Raw genomic sequence first — 27,034 nt, 5'->3', positions numbered from 1 at the left:
TTATATACATAGATAGATCTAATATTCAATGTATTTTGTATCATACGATTTATGGGATTTCCAATCCTTTTATTAGTAGTTAGTGGTTTAGTTTCGCTTTCAATGATTTTTTTAATGTTACCGATAGAATATCGTTATTAAATCGTTAAACAATTGTAGAATAGTTTCTTAATTTTAATTCCAATCGTTACTAACGTCGTAATCTTATTCTACATCGAATAGGTAACATCACGCATCTGACATAAAAATGAGAAAATGATTTCTCTATTTATCGACTGTTGGAATTTTTTTACCGGCCGTCAAGATTACAGCTCAGCTGCTGCTATCTAGTGGAGAAAATGTATCTAAGCCGGGGCGTACTCGCTTGATTGCGTCATAAGAGAAACTGATTTTCCTACGTAGTCAGCCATATTGACTCGCGCGTAAGGATATTGAAAGCAGTTCCATATTCGTTGTGCTTACGGTTTGAATTAAATAGTGCGTTGTTATCACGGAAATTTTCTAATCCAGTTTCATTTTCTATGAACTGTGATTGCTCACTGTGCGAAGAATTAGGAAATATCAAGGTACGTAAGCAATAAATATTTGTACTCGTGAGGGGACTATTTGAAAATGGTGCGAGTATGGGCCGTGGCCGCATCCAGCGTCGCCCCGCGATTCGACGGACCTGTTTCGTATTCGTAGCCGTCGGTGGAATTGGAACAAGAGTTGTTTATGTACTTATGGTAGGAAGTAATCCGTTATCTGCTAAGGAAAAAAATAATTAGTGGTTAAACCCTGTGTACATTTTTTCTTATTATATCTTTATCTCCGATTTTCTCATCGTGGTGCATTATTTAAGAAAAGATCGCGTCTATATCCTATAGGTAAGTTTATTAGTTTTCAGATTTCATTTATTACTTTCGTGACACACTGTAACAAGGTTTTCTTCGACAGTATTAAATCATTTTAAGATATTAGACATGAAATTAGTAACAAATTTATACAGTTTTCAACTTAATGCCGATGAACTAGAACGCATGTTTTTAAATACCAATGTTTACTATCATTTTACAGAAGTACATATGTATATACCGACTGTTACATAGTGATTAAATTTCTGTCATTTTATTACGAATGTCTCATTGAATTTTTGTATAAAAGTTGATATTGTAAAAAGAATATGTATTATTCACATAATCTCCAGTGATGTCAAAGTACATAATGGAAAGAATAACATTTATCCACTGTTATACATGTTATTAAAAATGTCGAAGATATTGATACGTAAATATTTCGTACTCTACATATATATATGTTTCAATCAACAGTATACGGAAACATCTGCTTGGTCCGGTTGGTAGAAATTTTCGATATACGTTTATATCTACTATCGTAGTGTTTTTCTTAAATTGCATGAATATTACAGCATGTGAAACAGTGTTTAAAAACTAAACTAAAACTATTGATCTGTATACTACAAAAGATATACTACACAGATACAATTTAGATCGAGACGATTTGATGAAAATAAATAAGCATATAGTCACAATTCTGTGTCTATCTTAGTAAAATTCAATATGTATACTTTATCAAATACACCTGTATATTTTTAGTAATTGCAAAGACCATAGTCTTACCATTTCAACAAGTTTGTTACATTTAGTGCTAAATTTGTAACAAAATTTGTTAGGTTGTATAATGATATATCGCTGTTTACCAAAAACTATTCGATTAAAGTAACCTAAAAATTCTGACAGACAAATGGAATCGATAGAGTCAAGATTGAATACATTCTTTGTGTGCGATGTGTCGTATTTCGTCAGAAAGACTATGTATCATCCATTCTTTTGTGAGTCGTGATACGAGACGCGCAGAATCCGTTGGAAATCGGTGTTGAGCGAAAATTAAGAAAATTACGCTGTCACCAAACCGAGAATAATTGACAAATTTTAAATAACACCGTGCAATTTATTTCCATTATCGTATCATTCCCGCTTTCATGCGCGACCCTGAGGCTAAAGTGCTTTCCCGAAGTGTGCCACACGCTTGGTACTTTGCCATGCACACTCTCTCTTTCTCTCTCTTACTTTGTACTGTAGATTCAATCAAACAAGGAAATTTCCAGTGATTTGTCGAACTTGATAAATTTTTGAATTATCTGCTGGTTCTTTTTATCGAAAATCTATAGTCTTTGGAATCTATGGTTTAAAATTATACGTTAGATGTATATAGATTGTCAGTCAAATTATTTTAAAACTATGAATATTTTTAACAAATGATTTTATTGCTATTAGAGCTATATACCGTAGAATATTATGGTATGATAGAATTAATTTCTAAGAATTAATACAAATAACAAAATTAATATCTACATATAAGTTATCAGATAATACGGAAGAATTTTGTTGCTTTAGATGACATCGACGACTCGTATGATTTTACCTTCTACGAGACCTTTGGGATTTCGTCATTTTGCCGGCGAACGCTTGTTACGATCAATTAGGTCAATTATGCACTTTGTCACAGAAATGCCAGCTTTTCGAAACATCCATTAGCCCGGTTGCGTTTCTAGCTCTTGCCAATGATCGATCAGAGCTTTCTTTTCTGCATTTCAATCCACATACATTACATATATGCATACGTTCTTAAAACTTTCTGCAACGACAACTATTCTTCGCGTTATAAAATTTTCTTCGTACGTGTTGTACAGATTATTCCATTTTATGTGACAACATGAAATCAAAGGAATATTTCAATCATTCTAATCGGTTCAAATTATACATAGTAGCGGAGACTAGCTAACACGTAGATTAACCAATGTAAGTATAGATTCCAGCGTGTATTTAGGATTATTGCCTCAAACGATGCATACCCGTTAACCAGAGCAAGGAAGTATATTCACGAGCGATGCGTGTAGGGAGGTGTGACGTTGATAGGAGGTGATACACGACACGACCAAAGTTACAATGAACTTGGGGGAACCGAGCTTACACACCGGTGAAATACACCGTATAATGTGGCTTTCTCCCATACACACGGAGTTGCGTGCACGTGAACTATGACACAAATCCCGTTCAAATGTCGTGACTATTCCAATTCTCAAATTGATAGCAAATCCACATATTTTTAGTTACATACTTTGCAAAACATTATCAAAACGAGACGCATTGCGTTTTGTACAGCTTGTTCAAAATAAAATGTTTGTTAAGGAAATGTAAATATAAGAAGAATGATCTACTTTGTAATTGTGTAAAAGGATTAGGTAGTTCAGGTTTAGAAAGTACACGAAATTTAGCTCAAATTAGTCGAGTTATTCGAATCGAAAGTGTTTGGTCAACTTAAATAACTTCAAGCTTATGGTTATATAAGTTCAGTTAATTAAAATCGCTTGAATTTAAAACACGATTAGTTCGAAAGATTCAGTATGAACACAAAGAAAAACCATTCAGAAAAGACCGACGTACTCATAAAAATTCATATATCAATTTGTTGTTATATCAAGTAACACGCGATTCGTTGGTCGACCGGTACATCGGAGAATGAGTGGCATTCATCGCGAACGATAATCGGTGCTATTATCAGACACTTTTATCAGTCTATTGACACTCAGTCGGTATTCTTATCGAGAATTTCCATATTCAATAAAAATTGGAACACGTGGCTCCATATTAGTTCGTACGATATAATAATAGTATCTAACAGTTTCAAGCGTATCACACCTGTTAGCATAGTAGCGTATATACTCCGCGTGGTTGGCCGATTCACGTAAAATTTAATTGTACGGCTGGCTGGCACTCGCGTACTATGTATGTATCTGTCTTCCGTAAAGCAATCGCCGGAAGTATTGGCGTTCCCCGCGAGAAAGAAACACGAAAGATAAATGCGAACAAGGCGTGGCTACGATCTACGATCGTCACGTGCTCCGCTATACTATGATTGGCACTGTAATTTGTGATCAACTTAAATAGTCGTTCGTGTAATCCTTCACGTACGACATTCAAAGCAACATGTAGAGCAACAACGTGCGCTTAAAACACATCGTATTCTTAGCTTGTATATTCACCACCGATTTATATTCTTATTTATATATATATATATATATATTTTATCGGGTATTTTATGGGTTACACCATGTTCACAGAATATATTTACCATACGTTTTAACAACGCTTGTATCCCTCGATTAAATCGCGCATGTAATAATCAACGAGATACGTGCTTTCTTTCTTTCGCTTTTTCTATTTCCGTCGTGGCCGCTTGGCGCATCTAATCGTTGAGAATATTTTCTCTTCGGCGAATCCCCGTGGCACGCAAAGCTTCGTTCAGTTAGTCAAGTTACTTGAATTGAAGGCGCTCGGTGAATTCAATAAGTTGACTTCAAGTTTATGGCCATACGAGTTCAGATAGTCGAGTTGGAATCGTTTGCATTCAAGCAACCTTACTTACGATATCTAAAGCCTTTAGATTAGTCTAAGTTAGAAGAATTTAAGCAGTTTAATAATTTAGAATAGCTTTCGCCTCGTCGTATCTTGCGTATAGATTATCGTACTTTTCTAATTTTACAATATGATATGAAACAAAAAACTGGCTCTAGAAATTAATAAAAACTGATTAGAATTGATTAGAAAAATTGAATGGGATCGACTGGATTAGCTTCCTAAAGACATACACGTGTAATTTAAGTAGATGTTACGATAAGATTATTATACGAATTGTATGTCGAATTTTATTAAAGCTGAACAATTTCCAGCACGCGAGATGTGCACAGTTTTGCAAGAATGGAACACTTCTGTGTTTCTACGAATAAAGGGCATGGAATTAGGGTCGTGAGAGATTTGGAGATCGGAAAACTTCTCACTAACGGGGAACTTGGAATAAATATTCCGCTAGTGAAGGCGCGCACTGGGAACAGGGAACGATTTAACCATGAAAAAGCAGAGCGCAATAACGATGCAGAGTAACAGCATCGTAGCGTTATGGTAGGACACGGCCAATTATCTCAGTTTACGCGAGGAAAAAGTGGCCGTAAAAAAAGGCCATTGCCATTGTTGCCACCAAATCACTGTGAACCCAGTGAAACAAAACGGAAAGACTGCTCGTTTATGATTGCGTTTACGTTTGTACAAAGAAATTCTATTGTCCTCGTGAAAATTCAACGAATTCAGCAAAAACTGGTTGTTCTTTACACATACTGGAACATAAATGGCATACTGGCATATATAATATTTGTACTAACGTTCTTGAAATTCTTCTAAAATTGTGTAGTGATTAAAATTAAAGATGACTCATGCGGCATGGTGTGTAACACGCGATCGAGGCTGTATTATACGTTTTCGTCGTGAACGAGCTCTCGAGCTTTTAATTCTACGCACACGTAACAGACTCCTCTTTGAACACTTGTGAACGAATCCTCGTGTAAAAATATACGAGGGAGTCGTAGCGCGGTGTTTAATTAAAGTTCGAACCTTTCACTCATTCTCCAATCTAACGCACACGAGGTCGCTTATTCTTTAGTTCGAGAACGTAATTGCTGGTTAATTTCGCCAGTTGAAATTACGAGGCGAGGCGTTTGCTTGCTCCTTCGACTGAATAAATCTACGTGCAACCAGCGGAAAAGAGCGTAGGGTAAAATTCGTAGGTCTGATTTGAACGAACGAGAGAAGGAGAGAAGAATCGGTATATCCTGGTTGGTAAAATTTTCGACGACGTTTTTACAGCTTTCAGACCTTTAATTTCACGCATCAAAGAATCTTCCTCGCCCTCTGTGTCTGTTTCCCCTGCTCTTGTCTTCTCACCCCTACAATTCCTACCATTGAAACTCGCGACAGAGGAAGACCTACGATGAATGCCGCTGCGAACGCGATGAAAGAAAGGGTTGAACGAGAGAAGGAGATAAACGCACGGGGAACCCCGTTGTTTTCGATCGGTGAAGCGGGACGCGTCTGCACGACACCGATAAAAATTCTCTTAAATTGTGTACGCACCCTCGCGAATGAATCGACTCTACGGTTAAATCTGCGTCTGTCTCTATCGCTATGAAGAGTCACCGTCACTTCATCGTCTCTCGCGAAAACGAGCTCTGATTCTTTCTTCCCCTTCACCATAATTTTCACGCGCGAGAGATTCGTTCTACTCGTTAATCTCCCTCGACGTCAGATTCTCCTGAGGCGAGCAGCAGGTCTGCTTTCTGGTTGAGATCTAAATTTCTTAGAGATGTGGTAAAAAATCTTCCTAAAAACCTTCTTGGAAGAGAATCGTAGCTGACGAAGAATAGTAGAGTGCGAACGTTTATATAAATTTACATTTTTATGAACAAAATGAACGAGGTGGTACCTAAGCAGAGATTTGTTTCACGTTAGATATTTTATATCTATATGGTTGTGTATTAAGAGCAGCTTAAAATATTCGCAGTGTAGTAACAAGTGGTGTATTTTCGTAATGCATCGAATTTTTTTACCTCCTGGAAGATCAGGTGGTTGGCAGGAGGACAAGCAGAGTTCCTTTTTCTCTTTTTAGTCGTATCAGTTGCATGGTTAGTAGCCTTAAGTTTGGCCATACTTCAGCAGTCGTTTGTTGCCACTCACCGGCCGGAAAATTGTGAGCTGGCAAATGAGCTACTCCCAAGTCGCAATGATCAACTCAACGCCTTTCATAAACGTCTGAATTTTATCAGAGCATTAAGATTAGAATATAAATTTACAGGAACCAAGCGATTCGTCATGATAGAGATAATCAGAGATTCGTCTTCCGTATGATTTAAATATCGCTCGTTGAAACGTCGGTCGATCAAACATCCCCTAACGGAGGTTGATACTCGCCTCTCGTGTCTCTGGAAGAACCACGTGCATTTTTATCGATTCGTCGAGGACACAATGTCTCACACGCGAACCGGAAACTCGTATTAGGTAGAAGTCGACGTCGACACAAGGGATTTAAATGCCGGCATTCGAAACGATCGGGTCCACTTGTGCTCGAGTTGGAGCACCGTGTATTCATTCACGTACAGTTACGAAGTACCACCACCATTGGGTTAATAAACCCTGTGATGCATGCATATGCAAAGCTGACGTGTTTTCTAATGACATCCTCTGCGCTTCGTGCTCTTCCGCGAGTACGGTTTGCGGCATGATTTCGTTGATTCGTTAACTGCGTGCCTCGGTATTTGATGTGGTACACCTTGATAGTTAAATTACTAAAACGATGTATTGTCTTCCGTTAAAGTTTCGTTAATTGGGAATTATAATACAATGCATATAGGTATCCTTTCATTTCTCGTAACTCGAGTTTTATTAACCTTAGGACCTTAACTCGTTTCTGAGAGGAGTTTGAATTTTTATTTCATTAGCGCAATTTTGGAAGTTTCAGCATTTAAGCACAGAGTGCTTTATGTACTAAGTTTAGCACTTAAGCTCTATACTAAGTTTTAGCACATCTTCGAATGTAAAGAAACTCCAACAAATAAATACATGAGAAGTTTAGAGCAAAACTGGTGATTTAACAATACTGGTGATTTAATGAAATAGCAAAGTAGTGGCTAGTAAAGTAGTGACAAGGCTGCGAACATCTATAGGTAAAGGTGAAGGTCGCGACCGAGGATTAAAAAGCTATTTCTTGACTTTAATTTCATGGAAGGGTTTTTGCATGTTTACTTGTTATTTGAATAGTAATTTATTTTTTCAATCAGATATACTAACTTTCTGCCTCGTATTTTCTTCCATCACCGCATCATTTAGGAATTTGCGCAAACTTTAATAAATTTCAGTCTCGGAGATGGAATAAATAATTCCGTGCAACCGGTCAGAACTTCGATCTCATCTATTTTTATCAAGGTGGAGCAACACGCCTCGAAAGTAATTCTGCGCCGCCGTATCACGAGAGGTATGAATTCATTCATTAAAGACGATAGCTCTTCAATGCTTATGGAGGATGAGACGGTTGTCCACTCAGTCTCACCGAACGTGTGTACACGATAGTTGTGGGCGTGTGTCGTGGATCACGCGACCCTCGTTTACAATAAAACTCTTTGACACACACGGCCAAATGAAACCCACGCGTTTCTTGAAAGGATCTCTTCGCGACGTCGACGAAAAAACCGAATTCTTTCAAACCGGCTCGCTCCATTCAACAGGCCTTTAAACTTTCAGCTGACCCGTTAGCAAAACGAGACGATCGACCGGTTTCTTCTACGTGTCTCGTGAATCTATGCTGCCCGTTTTAAGTTTCCAATGTTTCTTTGATATCTATCACGCCCTGGAACGTGGCCTGCGCCGACTGTTGAAAACCACGTCTCTTACCTAGCATTTCTGGAATATCGTTGATTCACTTAGTCAAGGCTTTAACCTGGTCGATCTTATTAGAGTATACATGTATACGTATATATGTATAATATTGGTCAACGCGTCATTGTGCCTGTTAACCGAGATATTACTTCATCGCGCAGTAAAGAGTATAGAGTTCTGTAAAGGACGTCTGCTTCCAGCGATGACGACATCAGACTTGTCGAACTTGCACCGCCACGTATCTCTATTTCTATGAATTCCAGCACGATTTCTGTGATCTGTACGTGTTGTATTTAAAAGTTGAATACCGTTGAATCATAGATATTCAATGCATCGCACCTGTCTCTATACCACCACGACTAATTTTATCATTTGTCTAATAAAAAGTTTGTTCTATTTTGTGTCAGAGTATAGTTACCAAAGGAGTTTACTCTTCCTTTCTTTTATTCTTTTTTTTTTTTTTTTTTTTGTTTGCTCGCTGTTCAGTTGTAACGTTACGCAACAACGTAACAGAGTTCAGATTTATGTAATTACTCTTTTGTTGGGATCGATGGTTGCGTGTCTGTGTAACGAGATATTCGGACAGAATTGAACGTTAAACCGTGATTTCCGTTTTAATGATAATGCACGCGGGTCTCTCCCTTTGTGTATTTGCTCGTGCGTGACTCATGGGCCGCTCTCGGCTCCTCAAACTATCGCGAAAACTTCGGAGAATCACTGCGAGTGCATTTTTCCGCTCGCTCTCTTGCAGCAAGGCTGCACTAATGGTATTTGCAACGACGAACGGCGTCCTAGTATGTCTCTGATTCCATGCAATTGAGGTTGAATTACTATTTGCTCTCCGGCATTGCATAAGGGACTATGCTCAGAGCTACAGACCTGTGCCTGTCGATTTGAATACTATGTACATGGTCTCAGCAGACCGTGTCGGTCAGGGTCATGCTGCACATTATTTTCATGGCTACATTTTACTTGGAAAAGATCGATTCTGGATTTCGAAGGATTTTTACGCTCGATGTTTTTTTATTCGAAACCCTTTACCATCGACTCCACTCTCGAAACACGCTCTCTTCGGTTGATTGTTGAACAGACGCGATATTTTTATAGCCGCTTTATCGCGTCTAACAATACCTGGCTTGTGTATTTTGGTAGGCTTGGTGTTATAAATATCGCCGGCTTATTGGCTTTGTATCGAGATATCTTGCGTGGACGTGTATTACCTTCTATCTGTCTCACTCAGAAGGCGAACGACCTGTGACAAATGCGCACACGTGTCTCTGTTGCACGTAACTGCAACTTGTTCTCAAACTTTTTACGAAATCATTTGTCTAGTAGTATTTTTCTTTGGCGTATGTCGATATTGGCGGATCCTAGACGTTGTAGAAACTCGTGTCGTTGGGATCTAGGTACTCGATGTAACAGTACATTCTATCTACAATGTTTTCCTCTTACTGTCTGGAGAACTCGAAGATAGAAGCGAGCATGTTGCGTATATGCATTAGATGATAAAATGAGCAAACGTTCAGATCGTTACAAGAAAGAAACGAGTTTTTATTGCGGAAGATCTCGTTCAAATTATACGCTTGTACAAAGCAGTAAATAATTTCAAAGTACATAACTTCGTTGTATTTAATGTTATTTTTTTTTCCTGATATTTTCCTTATAGTTAAGGAGATAGGGGTTGGGGTGTTTTATAGACCGGGGTATGTGTAACTCGAAGAGCTCCGGCAAATATTGATTATTTCTCTACATGGCACCCTCTGGTCTAGACGGGATCTATACTCGAATACACTGAACCAGCACGCAATATTATTTCTTCGATGTAGTCGACGATTAAGAAAGCAGATCTGTTTAGAGGATTAATTCATGCGTCGTTGGTAGCAAAGTAAGGAACATGCTATATAACATGGATTAACACGCACAAATCTTCTTAGCACAGGACTGAAATATGCCGGAGGAACAGAAGTCCGCTGGTAGTCAACCAGAGGTAACAGCAGAAAATGGGACTGGAACAAACTCGCCGACCAAAAGTCCAGTGAACAAAGGCAAAACAGCTCTTGCAAGAATCACTTTGCTAGATGGAACCGTGAAAGACTTCCACATAGATGTAAGCTATGAAATTTTTCTTTCATCCTTGCAGAAGGATGAGTTCCCTCGACGTTGACGAAAACCGTATGAGAAATTGATTTTGTTCCAGAGGAAGGCGAAAGGCCAAGAATTACTTGACATGATATGTCAGAGTATGAATTTGATGGAGAAGGATTATTTTGGCCTTATTTACGAGGACAGACACGATTTGCGAAACTGGTTAGATCTGGATAAAAGAATCGCAAAATTTGTGAAAAGTACGTAGTCTTCTTTTCTCTTTCTTTTTCCTCCTATATTATGTGATATCATTGTTGGAAGCAATTTGTGTTGGTTTTATCTCTGCAGACGAACCGTGGAAATTTAATTTCGAGGTGAAGTTTTATCCTCCGGACCCAGCCCAATTACAAGAAGACATAACTCGTTATCAACTATGCCTTCAAATCAGAAACGATATTATCACAGGCCGTTTGCCGTGTTCGTTTGTAACTCATGCTCTTCTAGGTTCATATTTAGTTCAGTCAGAAGTCGGAGATTACGACCCAGACGAGCATGGCCGTACATATTTAAAGGATTTCAAATTTGCCCCTAATCAGACTCCAGAGTTAGTGGAGAAAGTAATGGACCTTCATAAAACGCATAAGTTAGTCTCGTTTAATAATTAGCCATTTATCCAAATGATGGTAGAGTTAATAATAAAGAAAATTGTATCAATTTTTAGAGGTCAAACACCCGCGGAAGCAGAACTCCATTATCTCGAAAATGCAAAAAAATTAGCGATGTATGGAGTTGATCTTCATCCTGCTAAAGATTCTGAGGGCGTGGATATAATGTTAGGTGTATGTTCATCGGGTCTTCTCGTCTATAGGGATCGATTAAGAATCAATAGGTTTGCTTGGCCAAAGATACTAAAAATCTCGTACAAAAGGCATAACTTTTACATAAAGATTAGGCCGGGTGAATTTGAGCAATTTGAATCGACGATTGGTTTCAAATTAGCTAACCATAGAGCTGCAAAAAAGTTATGGAAAGTATGTGTAGAACACCATACTTTCTTCAGGTGAATAATTATCTAATAATGATTATAAGTAGCATAAATAGAAATATATGAATAAAGGTAAAGTATAAGATAAAGTTATATGCACATTTTTTAGGCTCATGAGTCCTGAGCCTGTAAAGAAAGTCGGTTTGATACCACATCTGGGTTCTCGTTTCCGATATTCAGGAAGAACTCACTACGAGACAAAGAAGACTCCCATTGATAGACAACCTCCACAATTCGAAAGATCTTTAAGTGGTCGTCGTCCTACATCTCGTAGTATGGATGGTAAAAAGACTTCTGATACTTATTAACTTTAGACGCAATATGCAGCCAGTGCCGTTTTGACACTTTTGTCGCAAAGTTATCACTTTAAGATTTTGAAAGGTATGTGTGCATTATACAGCGTTAGGGGGTCCTAAACAAGTTGAATCTTATGGTTCAGAACCAAGTAAGAGGCATACAATGAGCTATGAACCTGAAATGATTCCTGACATGGAGCATATAGATCAACGGCCTAGTCCAATAAAAAAACAGAAAGAAAAGGTAAAAAAGAATACATTTAAATATATCAAACATAGTAATAGTTAGTAGAGGATGCATGGAATCGTCATGCAAATTGAAAATTATTCCATGAGAAATTCTTTTAAAGGCAATATTTCTGCGGTCTACGCTTTCAAACAAAGCTTTTTTCTAAAGAGTTTGATGGTATAATAATAAATTTAACTAATTAATTACCTTTATTGTTATCATATATAATCATTCTTTTTAAGTACTATTGAAATCCTAATTACATTATACAACGGAGAAATTGTAGAACATCAATTGGTTCACGTATAAGCAAGAGATAACATATTTCACAAAAAGTTGGAATTAATCATTATGCACTATTGTTTTTAAGTCAAATGGATAATATCTGTAGACATGGCATGTTGATAAGTTTTTGTGTGCCATGTATTAGAGATAGTTGAATGCATTAGATATCTAATACGTTTACTCCAAAATTCTCAAAACAAGTTGAATAATGCACATGCAAGTTAATTAACGTGAATTAAAAATTGCACATATTAAGTTAAAAACTTGATGGGAAAGCCAAACTTAATATTGTCTCTATCCATTCTACGTCATATTTGGTTAATTAACTTGTATATATTCATACGGACTTGAAATACTTTTATGCAAGAAACTTAGAAATGTGTAGATTTTATAAAGTTTTATCTTACAATTATTATCGGAAATTGAACACATGGCATTTGTATGTAATAATTTAATTTCACAAATTTGAATTCAATATTCACATCCTAGTGCTTCAACCATAAAAACTAACTGACACCTAACTAACACCGGTAGCTCTCACGCAAAACAAGTGCTGGAACAACATCAGCTAGCAGTACCAGTAGTCTGGAAGGAGAATATGATGCAGATCGTGGCAAAAAGGTATAGAATTTCACCTGGAACATACTGTCATGCATTAACCAACATACTTTTATCTATATTAATGTATGTGACCATTTGGTGTTTTCCTTTTTTTTCGGTGCATGTTGCTATCTTTTATTTATTTTTTGCAAATATTATACGGCCATCGCCTCAAAGTTGGATTTCTCAAATTTTTTCAAATTTCTTTTATCATACATCACATGAGCATACGCAGGCGCAAATATTTTAATAAGCTATTAAACTGCGCTAATGCTTATGTTAGCATGCACATAACGATTACTTTATATAATGATTTATGTCAAGAAACATTCAAGCAAAGAAATGTACCTTAGTTACAAGTAAATTCTTCAGGAAAGTATATTCATATAAAAAATTAACAACTGATATTTTTTTGAGAGCGCAGACCGTAATTAGTTATCCAGCATGAAATATATGCTAAGAGAATGTGAAACACGTAGTTTATAATAGCTTAGCGATAGAACTGAATCGTGCTTATTGCATGAAGCGATGTGTGACTATAAATTTACTTATAGAAACCGGTCGGAGGAATTGCGGTCCTACCGCCCGGTGGTCTATTTAAGAAGAAGAAGGATAAGAAAAACGAAAGCGAAAAGGAAAATCATAATGATCTCAACAATTCTGATTTAATAAATGAAAGTGCTATTATTGATAACAACGACGTGAAATCACCCAATAAAAAAGAATCGAAAAAGAAAGATAAGGAAACACTAGAAAAAAGTGACAAGAACGAAATAAAGTCACCTAGTAAAAAAGAATTGAAAAAGAAAGAAAAGGAAACACCAGAAAGAAGCGCTTTTATTGATGAATTAAAGTCACTCACTAAGAGAGATTTAAAAAAGAAAGATAAGGAAATGCTAGAAAAAAGTGCTACTCTTGACAACAATGAAATAAAGCCACTCAGTAAAAAGGAATTGAAAAAAAAAGAAAAGGAAATGTTAGAAAAAAAAGACAAGGAAATTTCAGAAAAGAAAGATAAGGAAATGTCAGAAAAGAAAGACAAGGATATGTCTGAAAAGAAAGATAAGGAACTGTTAGAAAAGAAAGATAAGGAACTGTTAGAAAAGAAAGACAAGGATATGTCTGAAAAGAAAGACGGTGAAACGCCAGAAAAGAAAAGCAAGGAAATGTCAGAAAAGAAAGGCAAGGAAACGCCAGAAAAAATAGATAAGGAAATGCTAGAAAAAAAAGATAAGGATTTGTTAGAAAAGAAAGACAAGGAAACGTCAGAAAAGAAAGATAAAGACAAGAAAGACAAAATAAAGGTAAGTACAGTAGAATTTCATTTATCTGAACACGTTAGAGGATAAACTTCATATAATAGGAATAATAGGATTCTTTTTTATTGATTATTTTCACTACGTATGAATTGTTATAGATGTTTATATAATTGGAGTAGCACTCAGAAGTAGTCTAGATAATTAATTGTAGATAATTAACGTGGTGATCTATTAATAATAAATGTAAAATAATGTAAGATAATTAATGTTGAATGCTATAAAGATTATCCGATATGCAACTGATATACAAAGTATTAAATACATCATGAAGTGCTTAAATAATTTTATTTTCTAATAAAGTATGTCATAGTATTTTACCTTGTATTTACCTAGTATTCAATATGTTCATTGGACATTACCTAGAATTTTGTTCCAATAAATAAAGTTTTAAAATGTTATAATGAACGATCCAATTATGTGAACTGTTGGTTCCTTTTAATGGGTTCAGATGAATGAAGTTTCACTATAGATTCTATTTGCACTGTATGATATTTGCATAAACAATTTAGAGTATTTAATTTGCCACGTTGTATTGCTGTTCCATTTTTTCCCTAAAATTTGTCCTTCCTTTATTAGTATGTGTTTTCACTAAATGTTGATTGAGTATTAGAGCTATATTATATATCTCATCTTCAATGAATTCCTTTTTATGCCCTTAATTTTTTGATTTACGAGTTTATCAATTTTAGTTGTAATATATCCCTATTGATTTTCTAATTTGAGGTTATTTTGATCTAATGGTTTATCATTCTTGGTATAAATAACATTTACTTTCAAATCATTTGGAGGTAATGAAACGTCAAAGTTCCTTCATAAAATTTAAAGTATTAATAAACACCATACTTGGTTGGTAATTAGCACTTTCTTATTAGTGACATAATGTGCAATAAACATTACTGGTGCATTCTTACCAATGTTTGATATTTGCTGTTTACTCAATTCTATAGATTCCACATAATTGAGACTAGGAGAACTGAAACAGGAGTTTCAGATTCTTTAGATTTTCTTTTTTCTGTTAATACTACTTAGTACTTTTTTCTCTTCATCAGGCACACAATTAAAGCCAAATCTTCCCCACCTGCAGTAGTTAGTAGTTGCTAATTGCGAACTTCAGATACAACTCTGTTTCTTTCATACGAAAGTTTAAGTAAATGATCTTCTAATTGGAGAAATTTCGATTTCTTTGTAATTGTGGCAATTCTGATGTATTTTTCGTCTCTTCCATACGTGATTTTTGATTCAAGAATTGTCCTATTTACTTTTCTGACACAGATTCTTCTGTGTCATTTTCGTCCTTTGACTCTTCTAGTTCTACATTATACTATACTATTTTAAAGGATATACGGGATGTAATAAAACCATTTTCTTCAAAAACGAAGAAAATTTTAACTTCAAGCACTACCCCAACAATAGTGAAAACCACAACTAAACAATCTGTAGTGAAGGATCAAGAAGGTGTGACACAAAACATAGAAGAAAAAGTAGAAGATCTTACACCTGGAGGCACAGGCCAAGTAACTGTTTCTACACAAATTAATAAGGTGATGAAACTTTTAAAACTATCCATGATATTAAGATACATAAAGTAAAGGGAAAGATATTGTCAAAAAATTAGATCTTTTCATCTTTTCTCTTTTTTTTTAGTACTTTTTATTTAGCTTCTTATGATTTTAAAACAATTTATAGTATCCATATCCCTTGATTAAATTTCTATTGATCCCAGCTTATTGAACTGTTTGAATGATATTTATTGAATGATATATTATGGTATATTGTGAGTAGTCTTGTGATATAGATAGACTGTAGACATTGTTATATGATTCTTAGATATTAAGTATTTAAATAATGCATGTAAGAAATATATGTCATTAATATAAGTAGCAAATGTGATTTTTAAACAAAGAAATTTTTTATTATCTTGAAAAAATATATAAAGATATAACTTATTAATATTCCTCTATTTACTATAATTTTATATGTACATACATATTGCTGCTTTATTATAAGACATTAGTTACCTTGTAGTTGTATTTAGGCAGAGGCATCAGATGATGGTAGAGCCCCATACATGACAGCAACTGCTGTTACTACACGCACTGCTACAATGCATGAAGATCTTGAAAAAAATCAGAAAACCAGTCAGGTTTGTAATGTTATTATTCACGTTCTTAAAAAGTTGTAAATGACCTGCTTATTTGATTGCAATTTTACTCTACTTGTTCATATGTTGTATGCAAATATTTTTAACTCTTTTATATGTATTTCATGATATATTTTTCTATAAAGCTAGAATTATTTTTTTATATTTTTTTTATATTAGGTAGAGGAAAAAACTGTAGCACATACAACAGCAACCAGTGCAACAAGACAAGAACAGAGAGTAGTAACTCAAGAAGTTCGAACAACAAGTCATGTACTTTCTGGTGAACAGGTAATGATTCATTAACAGCTTAAAATGCTAAATATATCAAGCTCACCACTAATGGATGAAGCATGTAAGCATTTATGTAAGTGATAATAATCACATACCGTGTTTTGATTGATCCTAACATTAAATCATTTAGAATATGTTCCATGTTAGTAATATGGTCATTGCACATATATATTTAAATAATTTTCTTTAATATTTACGGAAGTTCGGGTAATATCATGAAGCTTTTTGGTTTTTATAACATATACTTAATTTTAAGTGTATAATATTCATTTTTTATGTAATATACATATTGATAAATAAGAATCATGCACATTCAGTAAGCATATCACGGTATCATATGTTTAAACAAAGGGATCATAAGTTTAGTATATCAATAATACTTAATTCATCCAGGATATTGGTTGACTAATAAAGTTTAACCAGTGCTATTTTTATTTAATTATTTTTTTATTTTTGTAATTAATTTTGCCGGCTTGGTTAACACATTGCATGGTGTAGCTGTTCTCACGAAGGCTCAGTACATCCAGTTCAAGCAGTGATGATTCAGGTACTCCAATTGACCTTGAAGATGATCAACAGGCTTTCTACAACCAATATTATCAGGTAAATTTTTAGGATTGAAAATTACTAAAAAGTTATATACTTTTAGAAACAAGATTTTTTAAGAATTTAGAAAATTTAGTTCTGAGGATGAATCTTCACAAAGGTACATGCTTAAATATGTTTACTGTACAAGAAATATGTCCTATAATGGATACAAATTCTTAGAATAATTAGTAAACTATTAACGCCAACTTTTCATATAGATTATATATTATTTAGATTATACACAGATACATCATATACTTTTAATCAATATTCATTTTACACTGATACTCATTTGTTGATATTCATGGGAACATAAAAATGATATTCATAAAATCATAGTAAAAAGCCTAATCTACTCATTATTTCAAAGGCACTGGTTTTAAGGTATTAATCATTAATCAATAAAAGTAACATAAATTCTATACTTTAATAATGCTTTGGTTCTTTGTATTATTTAATGTATTTATACTTGTAATATATTAATATAATTGTACAGTAATATACTGCAATATAACTGTTCAGTATATTATTTTTGTATTAGATATATTTTTTAACTCTTCTTTCTGAGAAGAGAGAAAGAGAGAGAAAGAGACGGAAATATCAATTTATAAATTTAATTCAGGGTGATCCAGCTGGTGTTGTTGAAACAGAAACGCATGTTTACAAAGGAGAGCCAGAAAATAACGTAACAACAACTACCACAGTTCCACTAGTAGCAACTGAAACTAGAAAGGTAGCTGTTGAAAGTGAAGATGGTATGTACAGTGCAACTGGGGAAATAGTTAGTTCTCAGACAATATCCAGTAAAACTCGCACTGTTGAAACGATAACGGTAAGATTCGGAATTTTTTAATTTTTAATTGTTAGTATCTGTTAAGTGCATACATGATTGCATTTTTAGTATAAAACTGAAAGAGATGGAGTTGTAGAAACTCGTGTAGAACAAAAAATTACGATACAATCAGATGGCGATCCGATTGATCATGATCGAGCTTTGGCAGAAGCAATTCAAGAGGCAACAGCAATGAACCCTGATATGACAGTAGAAAAGATAGAAATTCAACAGCAAACAGCGCAGTAACTTGTAATGCATCAAAAATCACCTTTGTAAGAAGGGCACTCTTTGTCTAAAAGATATAATGCTCGTAATTTTAAAAAAGATAAAATAAAAAATTAAATTGATATATATATATATTGTGTATATCTTGGATATACAATGAATGGCAAATGATTTGACTCAGTTTTTGCTATTGCCAACATTTAATTAATTTATCATTTAACATATAAGAAACATTTCTTATAACAAATGTTGTTCAATGCTACGAGCTTCAACTTGATTAAAAATCAAGTTCTTACAAAAAAATGTCATGGTATGTTGTACCATAAACAGCAGTGTTCATATTCAAAGTATGTATTATTTACATACTTAAAAACATAAATATATATTAAACATATTATGTATACATAGCTATATATATATGTAAACAAAAGCTAATTTGTTTATAACTATAAAAATATGACAGAGTGCCCACAAACTTACATCACTGCTTCAGAGCGAACAAAATCATAATATTCACGCGATGTCTCATGTAATAAGCATATTAAGCTATTCATATAAAGTTCGTTTAAATAATGTTCAAATCTTGTTCAACAATATTAGAGGAATATTCAAAAGCTTAATTTTTTAAAATCTTTTGCAGATTTTCTGTTGTAATTTAAATTTCTAATTTTAAGACTTCGTCTATGAGCCTAATATAATAAAAAACATAAGAATTAAAATCATCTTAAAAAAGATTGAAGTTTTGACAAGTCAAGCATATGTAACTGTAACATGCGTTTACATTAATATGCGTTTAAACTATATGAACATTATAATATATATATATAAGTCACTTGGAGAAGAATATATAGAAAGTAACAGTGGAAGACTTATAATATCTAAGTAAGAGACATACAAAATTTTTTTATAAGGCTTCGTATGATTTAAATGTAGCTTTTTTGCAATAATTTTTTTGTATATGTTAATTATTTGTGACATATTTTTTTCAAAGTGGATATTACATAATGTTTACTGTATGACAAAGTCAGATTTCTCTAACTATGAAATATTAATATATACATTAAAATAAATACATATATATATATTATATATATGTACATGTACACAAACATTTATGATTATTTGGAAAAGAAAATAGAAATCTACAAAGTTTCCTGTAACTTATAGTATTATTATCCAGCAATGTAAATTAAAAGGAGATACACATTGTTAACATTGCTATTGTATACATCTTTTATTTAATAATTTAAAAATATGTATTTGGAAACTATGTAGATTTTCAAAATATACTTCAAAGATTATAAGATTTATTAGTAATATTAAGATAAAAAATCATATGTAACTTCATACCAAGAGCTATGATGCATTGGTCAGCGTATATGTCTAAATTTAGCTGTAACTTTTGTAGTTTTAAGACTACAAGTTCATATAAGATTTTATTTGTTTAATAGGTTATTTAATTTTTGTATGAACAACACATAGATATTGCTAAGAAGGAGGAAAGGCTGATAACCTGAATTTACAATAAAATTATTAAGATGCAAGTTATACTTTGCAAAAATAAAGCTATATAAATATATAATGTTATAAATATTAATACATACCGCTGCTTCATATATTTATGTGTGAATAATATATACGTATATATATTGTACATGCATCAATTATGAAGCAACATTAAAATATGCATGTCACACTGTAGGAGGCTTGTTTATACCTTTGTTCTTTTAAGTATTGATTAAAAAATATCACTATATATTACGTTCGCATTTTGCACAAAGCATTTATTTTATAGTACTAAAAAATATATTTCACATGTTAATAATAAAAAAATCTTTTTACTTTTCTACTTTTTGCATAATACATAATAAAGTGGAAAAAATATTACCATATACATTAGTTTAATAGCTGTTTATATTTATTATATCTTTTCTTAGTGATTGTGAACTTTGTCCATGTACAGTACCAGTCAGTATTGTTGTATTGTATTATGTCATTTTATACGTATAAATAAAAAACATTAAAATTTCTATAGAACAAAGGATAATCATAGACCGTCTACGTGCAAGTTGCATTTCGTCTTATGTGTCACATTCTGTTATACGCTGGCAGCTAATGAATTGTTCAAATTTTATAAAATATATTGATCGCAATCTCATTTTACTATATAGTATTAGTTTATATTTCAAATATGCTCAACAAGTATATTAGTTCTTATTTTTTTATTTATGAGCAGTTTTAGAAATTTCGTAAATCGAGTTTTATGTCTCGATATTATAAAAGGCAGTAAAATTATGTTGAAGAAGAAATTGATTTCCTACTTGTACCTTCTACACCATGTAATTCCATAATTTATATATTTGTTTTTATTGTATCTAACATTCCATGCTTATAGTGACTAACAAATATGTATTATAAAAGCCTGTGTCATTTAAAACTTATTTATTCGTTTATTCGTATTATTATATTTATCGCAATTTTATATTAGCTCTGCTTGAAGAGGTTTTTCATTACATTCAATTCATGTGCTTCTTGTGTTTCAGTTGTTACTCACAAAGTTAAGCTATAAAGATAAGATAGAAATCTTCAAGCAGTGTACAAATGTAGTTAATAGTATTTTGTACTTTAATACTTCTGTGGTTCATTTAGTGATAACACGATGATTATAATATTATATACTTAATATTATAGTTATATAATATAATTATATAATAGTATTTTATGTGTAAGAACGTCATAACTGTTTAACTATGCACGTTTTGTTATTATTAAATTGTATTATTGTTTGACACGCATGAATTTCAATGTACTTTATTTTAGTTATGAAAATGTTATGTTAATGCACATATAATATAAATGTCGCCTTAGTGCTAGAAAGTTGTACAAAATAATTGTAATTAGTTTGCCTCCAGCTTTTTAAGATAATTTGCCATACACTTTTTTTCAGCGCGATTTGATCATAGATTTTATTTTTATCTCATACACGACTTTCCAGCATGCAGGCAATAATTAATGGTTCATATAGAAATTATTTAATACATAATTATAAAAAAAATTTAATGCAAATGAAAAATATACAATGAATTATAAATAATTTTCTAAAAAAATATATTAATAAATAAGAAGAATACCTCTCATCCAAAAAGTTTGTTTTCTTATATGCAGTGTATTATGTCATTAATATGTTCCCAGATTCAAATAGGTGGCAATTTAATAATTTCACTGTTTAACAAAGGTTGTACACTAGGAAAGTTCTTAGTCTTAATTACATTACTCCGAAATGGTTTTGTGGTAACATGACCATTCTTTATAATATTTGTACCTAATGTAATTATAATAGTTGATTAAATATTAATAACATTTTTACATGTATTAAAAATTATTTAAATAGCTTTTTGTATCAAGTTACCTATTTTCCATGATGGAAATATATATGATTGTGTTTTATTCATCGCAGATGTAGTAGACAATTTTGCATCAGGATATTGAAATATCGCTCTGGATATTGATTCTTTTAATGAAGGCGGTAAATTTAACGAACCTGTAATATGAAGATATTCATTAAAAGTTTATGTTTGTTATGAAAAAATTGTCAATAATCATACTTGTAATATCTTCATCTAGTGTCGTATTCAATAATTTCTTTGTGTGATAAAGATGTTTATTTATCTTAAATCTTTTCATGAAACATTTATATACATCTGTAACCATTTTTCCGTCAAGAGTTTCTGTAAATTAGCATTATTTAGAGAGCAAAATGTAAATGGTAAGAAGAAGAAATCCAAATAAACTAACATACTTATTGTGTCATTATTTGCGATAAGATTTTCTTTGCACCTATAATATTGAGTTACAGGATTGCCTTGTAAAGATAGATCTATTAAAGAAGTCAAAACACTTATACTTTCTGTTAAATCGTTGATATCATCAATAAAATTATTTGTGGCGTCTAAAACTTCTAATTTATGCAATTCTTTAATGCTTTTTAAAGATGCCATTTTATTACCCGAAATGTTGAGTACTTTCAGACAACCCTGAAAAATATTGTATAAGAATAGAGAATTAAAAGATAATAATCAATTCAAACTTACAGATAAAGTGAGTATACTCCGTGGATCAAAGCATAATGATTCTCCAACAGATAATTTTTGATTTTCTACTTGCAAAATAGTTAAATTTTTTAAGCATTCAAGACCTTCCACTACCAGTATTTTATTATATCCTAAATAAAGTGTTTGCAACTTCTCAAAAAAATTTAAATTTTCTATTTTACTTATTTTGTTATGTTGCAAATATAAATGCGTCAAGTTAGATGCAAAGTGCAAATTTTCTATTTTCGAAATATTATTATTTTGTAAATATATTACTTTAAGATTTCTATAATTAACAAAATTACCCTAAAACAACATAATTATATGTATAGATTATATCTCATTATTATTTTAACAAAATTTACTTACGATGCTACTGATAAACATATTGTTCATACGTAAATGAGTTAGACTATATAATTCGTCCTTTTTTACTTTCTTGCTAAGAGATTTACTTAATTGCATTTGTGAACATTTTCTCTCGATATATTCAGCTGTTAATCTCACCATGATTGTAAAATTTTATTAAATATAATAAGCGTAAATATATAAAAAATTGAGCGGTTTAGTCGTAATTGATCAAACATTTGTTGGAATGACGCGCCTTTTAAACGTGACATCTATATATTTCTTCATGAACTGACTACTCTTTATTTTAGCGACACTTACAATCATTTTCAAACTAAGCTTTAAATGGTAGAAGATGAACCTGAATCTTTGATGAAGACGCAGATACATATGAAAATTACAACTTCTCCGGCCTTAAACGTTTGTCTAAGTTAAAAATAATGCGATGATGGATGTGGATTTATTGAGACCAGGCACTGTGCCTATATCTCCTGATACAATTCTTTGGTTTGAATTTTTATTAAATCCATCTTTATTACAACAACATTTATCCAAACCTTCTCCCGGTAAATGACAATCTAACCTCAATTATTTGATGCAAGTAGAATAAAGTAATTAATAAAATTATTATGCTAATCACATTGTCATAAAATTATTCTAGATCCTTCAGCGACGGATTTAATAATCAAGTTTATGACAATAAATTCAGAACAAAAGGAAAATGAAGTGAAAATTGTTGATACAGAAATGAATGATACAAAACCTAACACCGCAGTTAAATGGAGTCACAGAAATCTTGCTTTGAAAATTCTTTCTTTGAAAGTAGCGGCTCATTTAAAATGGGATTTGGATATATTAGAAAAAAAATTACCATTACCAATACAGTTAACGCTACTCCAAGACCTTCTTTATATAACATCAGATTTAACAGTTGAAATACCAACTATACCTGAATTTGTAATGCATCCAATTTCTGATCAACTACTATTTACAATTGTTTTATACCATAGATGGCATATAAGAGCAATTCTTTATAGAGCCTTAAATAACAAACAGTCAAAGCAACAATTTCTTCATATGTAAGACTTTAAATATTCACGTGATTAATTGTAATATCTTGTGCATAACTTCTTTCTTAATTTACTATATATAACAGTCCAGGTATACAAGAATCAACCTATGTACCACCTGGGGTAGTAGATGACATAATTAGAAAATTAGAAACTCAAGTGTCTAATAGTATAACCGTCCTAAATAATGTTCTTGAAAGTAAAGATATAAATCCAAAAATGTTATCCTTTGATACTTTCCAAATGCTATCTGAAGATAGCACAGAGATTAAACAAAATTGGGAGAATATGTATTCTATAAATTTAGAAGAATTTAAATGTCAGGTATGACATGTTTATTTATTTACTATTGTTATGTAATATTTCTTGTATTTTATTATTTATTGTAACATGTTTAGATACATTACGATTTGGCAAGATTTCATTTGTTAAAAGAAGAATACCAAGAAGCAAAGCGTCACATTATACAAGCCAAAGAATTATTTTACAATTTCGATAATTCAGAAGGGAAGTTATATTGTAAAGTTCAAAAAGAATATTTAGATGGTTGTTCCTTAGCATGTGAAGTACCTATAGAAGGAGTTACTTCCAGTCTTACCCAACAATTGCAAGCATCAATTAAAGATCAATATACTGTATGTATCTGAACATAATATAAGAAATTGAATTCTACATAAGATGTTAATAATGGTTATTTGCTTCAGAACATATTGCAAATTCTACAAGCAGATAATATTACAAGAGAAATTCCTCAAGTTTATAGAGATAATTTGGAACTTGATGTACAAGGAGGATCTGTTAATAGAAAAGTTGTAGTATCTCGCGATCTTTTGCTCCAAATTCAATGTTTAAATTTAGTTAGAAAAATTGTAGATGGTAGTATAATTCTTGGTGATTATATAACAGAAATACAAGCAGCTGGTAGCAAAGGAATGGATGTATTTCTTTCGGTAAGGTAATTTCTCTATTGTTTTAAATTATTTGTTATTTTATTGTCCATATTACATGAAAACTTTTTTAGGCTCTTGGAAATGTTTTGGAACAAGCTACTGATATAGACAAAGAACGTATTTCTCGCTATCTTCTTTATTTCGTACATACCACTAATATTTATAGGTTTGCTTCTAAAATACTCAGTGATCCATTGTATATGACATTATTTAACGAGAAAGAATTAGAAGAAATCAGAAAATCGGCCACTGTTGAAGAACTTGAAATACCGGATTTATTATTGAAAAATGATTGGGGTATTCCGCTAATAACATATACTCGTCAGTATATGTGCATAAGTATTAATTATATAGCGTAAAATATTGGTCATTAAGTGTTATCGCAATAATAAATTATTTCAATTACAGAAAGCTCAAGGATAGAAATATTTGAATTAGAACAAAGATTAATACAGTCATATGATACTAATGAAATTAACGAAATATTAATACATTTAGATGGTAAACATCGAATGAAACCATTATGGAATGTAAATAGTTGTTGGGAACTACCAATACCATTACAAAGTGTTGTAATGTCTCTTCCCAGAGGATTCCTTCAAGATTATTCATATGTATTGTTAGCAAAAAGTAGGGAATTAGTAATGTCTAAAGATTTTGAAGGGGCAATTGAGATATTAAATGTATTGGAGAAAGAAGTGCAGCAACATTCACAAAGTGGAAATACATTAATATTTAAATTGTGTAAATTAGTAAACTGGGAATGCCTTCTTGTAGAAATTTGGAGATGTCTTCACTTATGGCCAGCAACGGGTATATGTATGTACATTTGATTTCATAATCTATTATGATTTAGATAATTAAACAAAAATTTTGTAGGTGATACGCAAAGTTTAGTCACAAGATGTAAACAATGTCTTGGAGCATTACAAGCAACAGATCAAGTTATACCAAGACAAGAAATTATTGAATATTGCACTGTTTTTCTTTTAAATATGACTGAGTGGGATTATTTAACAAGTTTAGAGAAACGTTGGAGTTACTCAGAGTTTGCAGCAGCCATCAGTAGCGTTTGTCAAGATATTGTTAAATACAAAGGTGGAAGGAAATTTCCAAGAGAAGCATGGGATATGGGTTAGTTTTCAGAGCGCCAAATAAAAATTTCTGCGTTAAAATATAATATGAAATTTTATTTTTAGTATTGACTGCCTTTGGACCGAGTAGAGATCAACCACAGAAACGAAGCAACAGTGGTAATAGTGGAACAAGTACTGGTAGTGCTTCAAGAGATGTTATTGCTAGCATTGGAGGTACACTTAGTAGATTACGCGAACCTATGGTTCTTACTGTTGTTATTTCATTATTAGCACGTTTGCGAAATGTTTTACGTGATGAATCTGGTCTTGAATTACATACACAATATCTTCCTCTTTGGCCTGCTGGTGTACCAAAGTAAGTTTTCACATAACACAAACTGTATAATGTTTTATAATAATACATAAATGTAATCTTGCAGCGCTAATTCCTATAATATTAGAAGTATTGGAGAATTGTTGTTTCAATTACTAACACAAGCTTTGAAATATTATCCAAGTAATGTTCCTTGGTTGAGATTGATGGGAGACCTTAATTTTGGTATGTATGAAAAAAAAGATTAATTTCGAAACTAAATAAAATATAATATTTTTAGTTTTAGGATACTATGAAAGTGCAATAAAATATTATTTAGAAGCTATTATGGTAGCCAGTGATTTGTTCAGTCAACCAGTACCAAGATCACAGATTGATGATCTCGTTTATAGGCGTATGATTAAATGTTGTGCTCATTTACAATGTTATACCCAGGCTGCTGTACTGTGTCAATTTTTGGAGGAAGTAGACTATACTTTAGCTTTTAAAATGGCAGCCAGCGATCAAAAAAGTTGCGCACCAGCAGATGCTATGGATGCGTATTATCATTGTATTTGGGATACTACAATACTTGAGTATCTCATTCATTTACATACAAAACGTGGTGAACATCATAGAAAACAATTAGCGGTTAGTAATTATATATAATTCATTTTAAATATATACATATATATTTATAATTTAATTATATTTTAAGATTAAGGTAATTGGTTTATTGGAATTGAACTCTAATAATAATGAAGAAATACAAAGGGAAGCAGCGAACATTCGGAAAGCAAAATTTTTAAGAGCATTAGCAAAACAGTATGTTTATTAATAAAAATGTATATAAAATTTTGTATGATTATATAATAACTTTATATAATTTAAATATAACGATTTTTATATTTATAGTCTGAATTGATAATTAAAACAATCAAATCTCCCTCCTTTACCGCGTTCAACTCGTACCAATCACAGCTT

At 32.4% G+C, this 27,034-nt stretch overlaps 3 protein-coding genes and 1 long non-coding RNA gene across 13 annotated transcripts; 2 read left to right on the top strand and 2 right to left on the bottom strand.

Moving 5' to 3' along the window:
- The first annotated feature begins 403 nt into the window (after nt 1-403).
- LOC100651519 (protein 4.1 homolog) lies at nt 404-22,015 on the top strand. Of its 10 annotated transcripts, none has more exons than XM_048404781.1 (15): nt 404-566; nt 10,201-10,368; nt 10,459-10,606; nt 10,695-10,989; nt 11,068-11,406; nt 11,501-11,673; nt 11,792-11,931; nt 12,736-12,822; nt 13,356-14,105; nt 15,458-15,661; nt 16,156-16,263; nt 16,441-16,551; nt 17,053-17,157; nt 17,765-17,974; nt 18,044-22,015. In XM_048404781.1, exons 2-15 carry the CDS (start codon nt 10,210-10,212, stop codon nt 18,221-18,223), a joined length of 3,009 nt encoding a protein of 1,002 aa, XP_048260738.1. In that variant the 5' UTR covers nt 404-566; nt 10,201-10,209; the 3' UTR covers nt 18,224-22,015. The 10 variants fall into 10 exon arrangements, with proteins under 10 accessions (XP_048260738.1, XP_048260740.1, XP_048260743.1 ...); XM_048404783.1 differs by having other exon boundaries at nt 10,196-10,368; XM_048404782.1 differs by lacking the exon at nt 404-566 and adding an exon at nt 625-866.
- Nucleotides 797-3,958, bottom strand: LOC125384822. Its single transcript, XR_007223620.1, has 2 exons — nt 2,425-3,958; nt 797-2,180 (listed from the first exon to the last, which is right to left on the bottom strand). It is a non-coding gene; the product is annotated as an uncharacterized LOC125384822 (long non-coding RNA).
- Nucleotides 21,387-23,032, bottom strand: LOC100651637 (protein phosphatase 1 regulatory subunit 42). Its single transcript, XM_003395191.4, has 6 exons — nt 22,663-23,032; nt 22,294-22,599; nt 22,002-22,236; nt 21,808-21,930; nt 21,612-21,743; nt 21,387-21,524 (listed from the first exon to the last, which is right to left on the bottom strand). Exons 1-6 carry the CDS (start codon nt 22,801-22,803, stop codon nt 21,397-21,399), a joined length of 1,065 nt encoding a protein of 354 aa, XP_003395239.2. The 5' UTR covers nt 22,804-23,032; the 3' UTR covers nt 21,387-21,396.
- LOC100648316 (integrator complex subunit 8) lies at nt 22,958-26,962 on the top strand. The gene is made up of 12 exons (XM_003394922.4): nt 22,958-23,207; nt 23,303-23,720; nt 23,798-24,035; nt 24,110-24,346; nt 24,416-24,661; nt 24,733-24,982; nt 25,070-25,480; nt 25,541-25,795; nt 25,861-26,113; nt 26,178-26,296; nt 26,352-26,701; nt 26,769-26,962. Exons 1-12 carry the CDS (start codon nt 23,087-23,089, stop codon nt 26,886-26,888), a joined length of 3,018 nt encoding a protein of 1,005 aa, XP_003394970.1. The 5' UTR covers nt 22,958-23,086; the 3' UTR covers nt 26,889-26,962.
- Nucleotides 26,963-27,034: the final 72 nt, after the last annotated feature.

This window comes from Bombus terrestris, chromosome 4 (assembly GCF_910591885.1).
Source record: "Bombus terrestris chromosome 4, iyBomTerr1.2, whole genome shotgun sequence".
Taxonomy (NCBI): Eukaryota; Metazoa; Arthropoda; class Insecta; order Hymenoptera; family Apidae; genus Bombus; species Bombus terrestris.
Note: the sequence above shows the minus strand (reverse complement) of the source record. Positions and strands in the feature narration are given on the sequence as shown.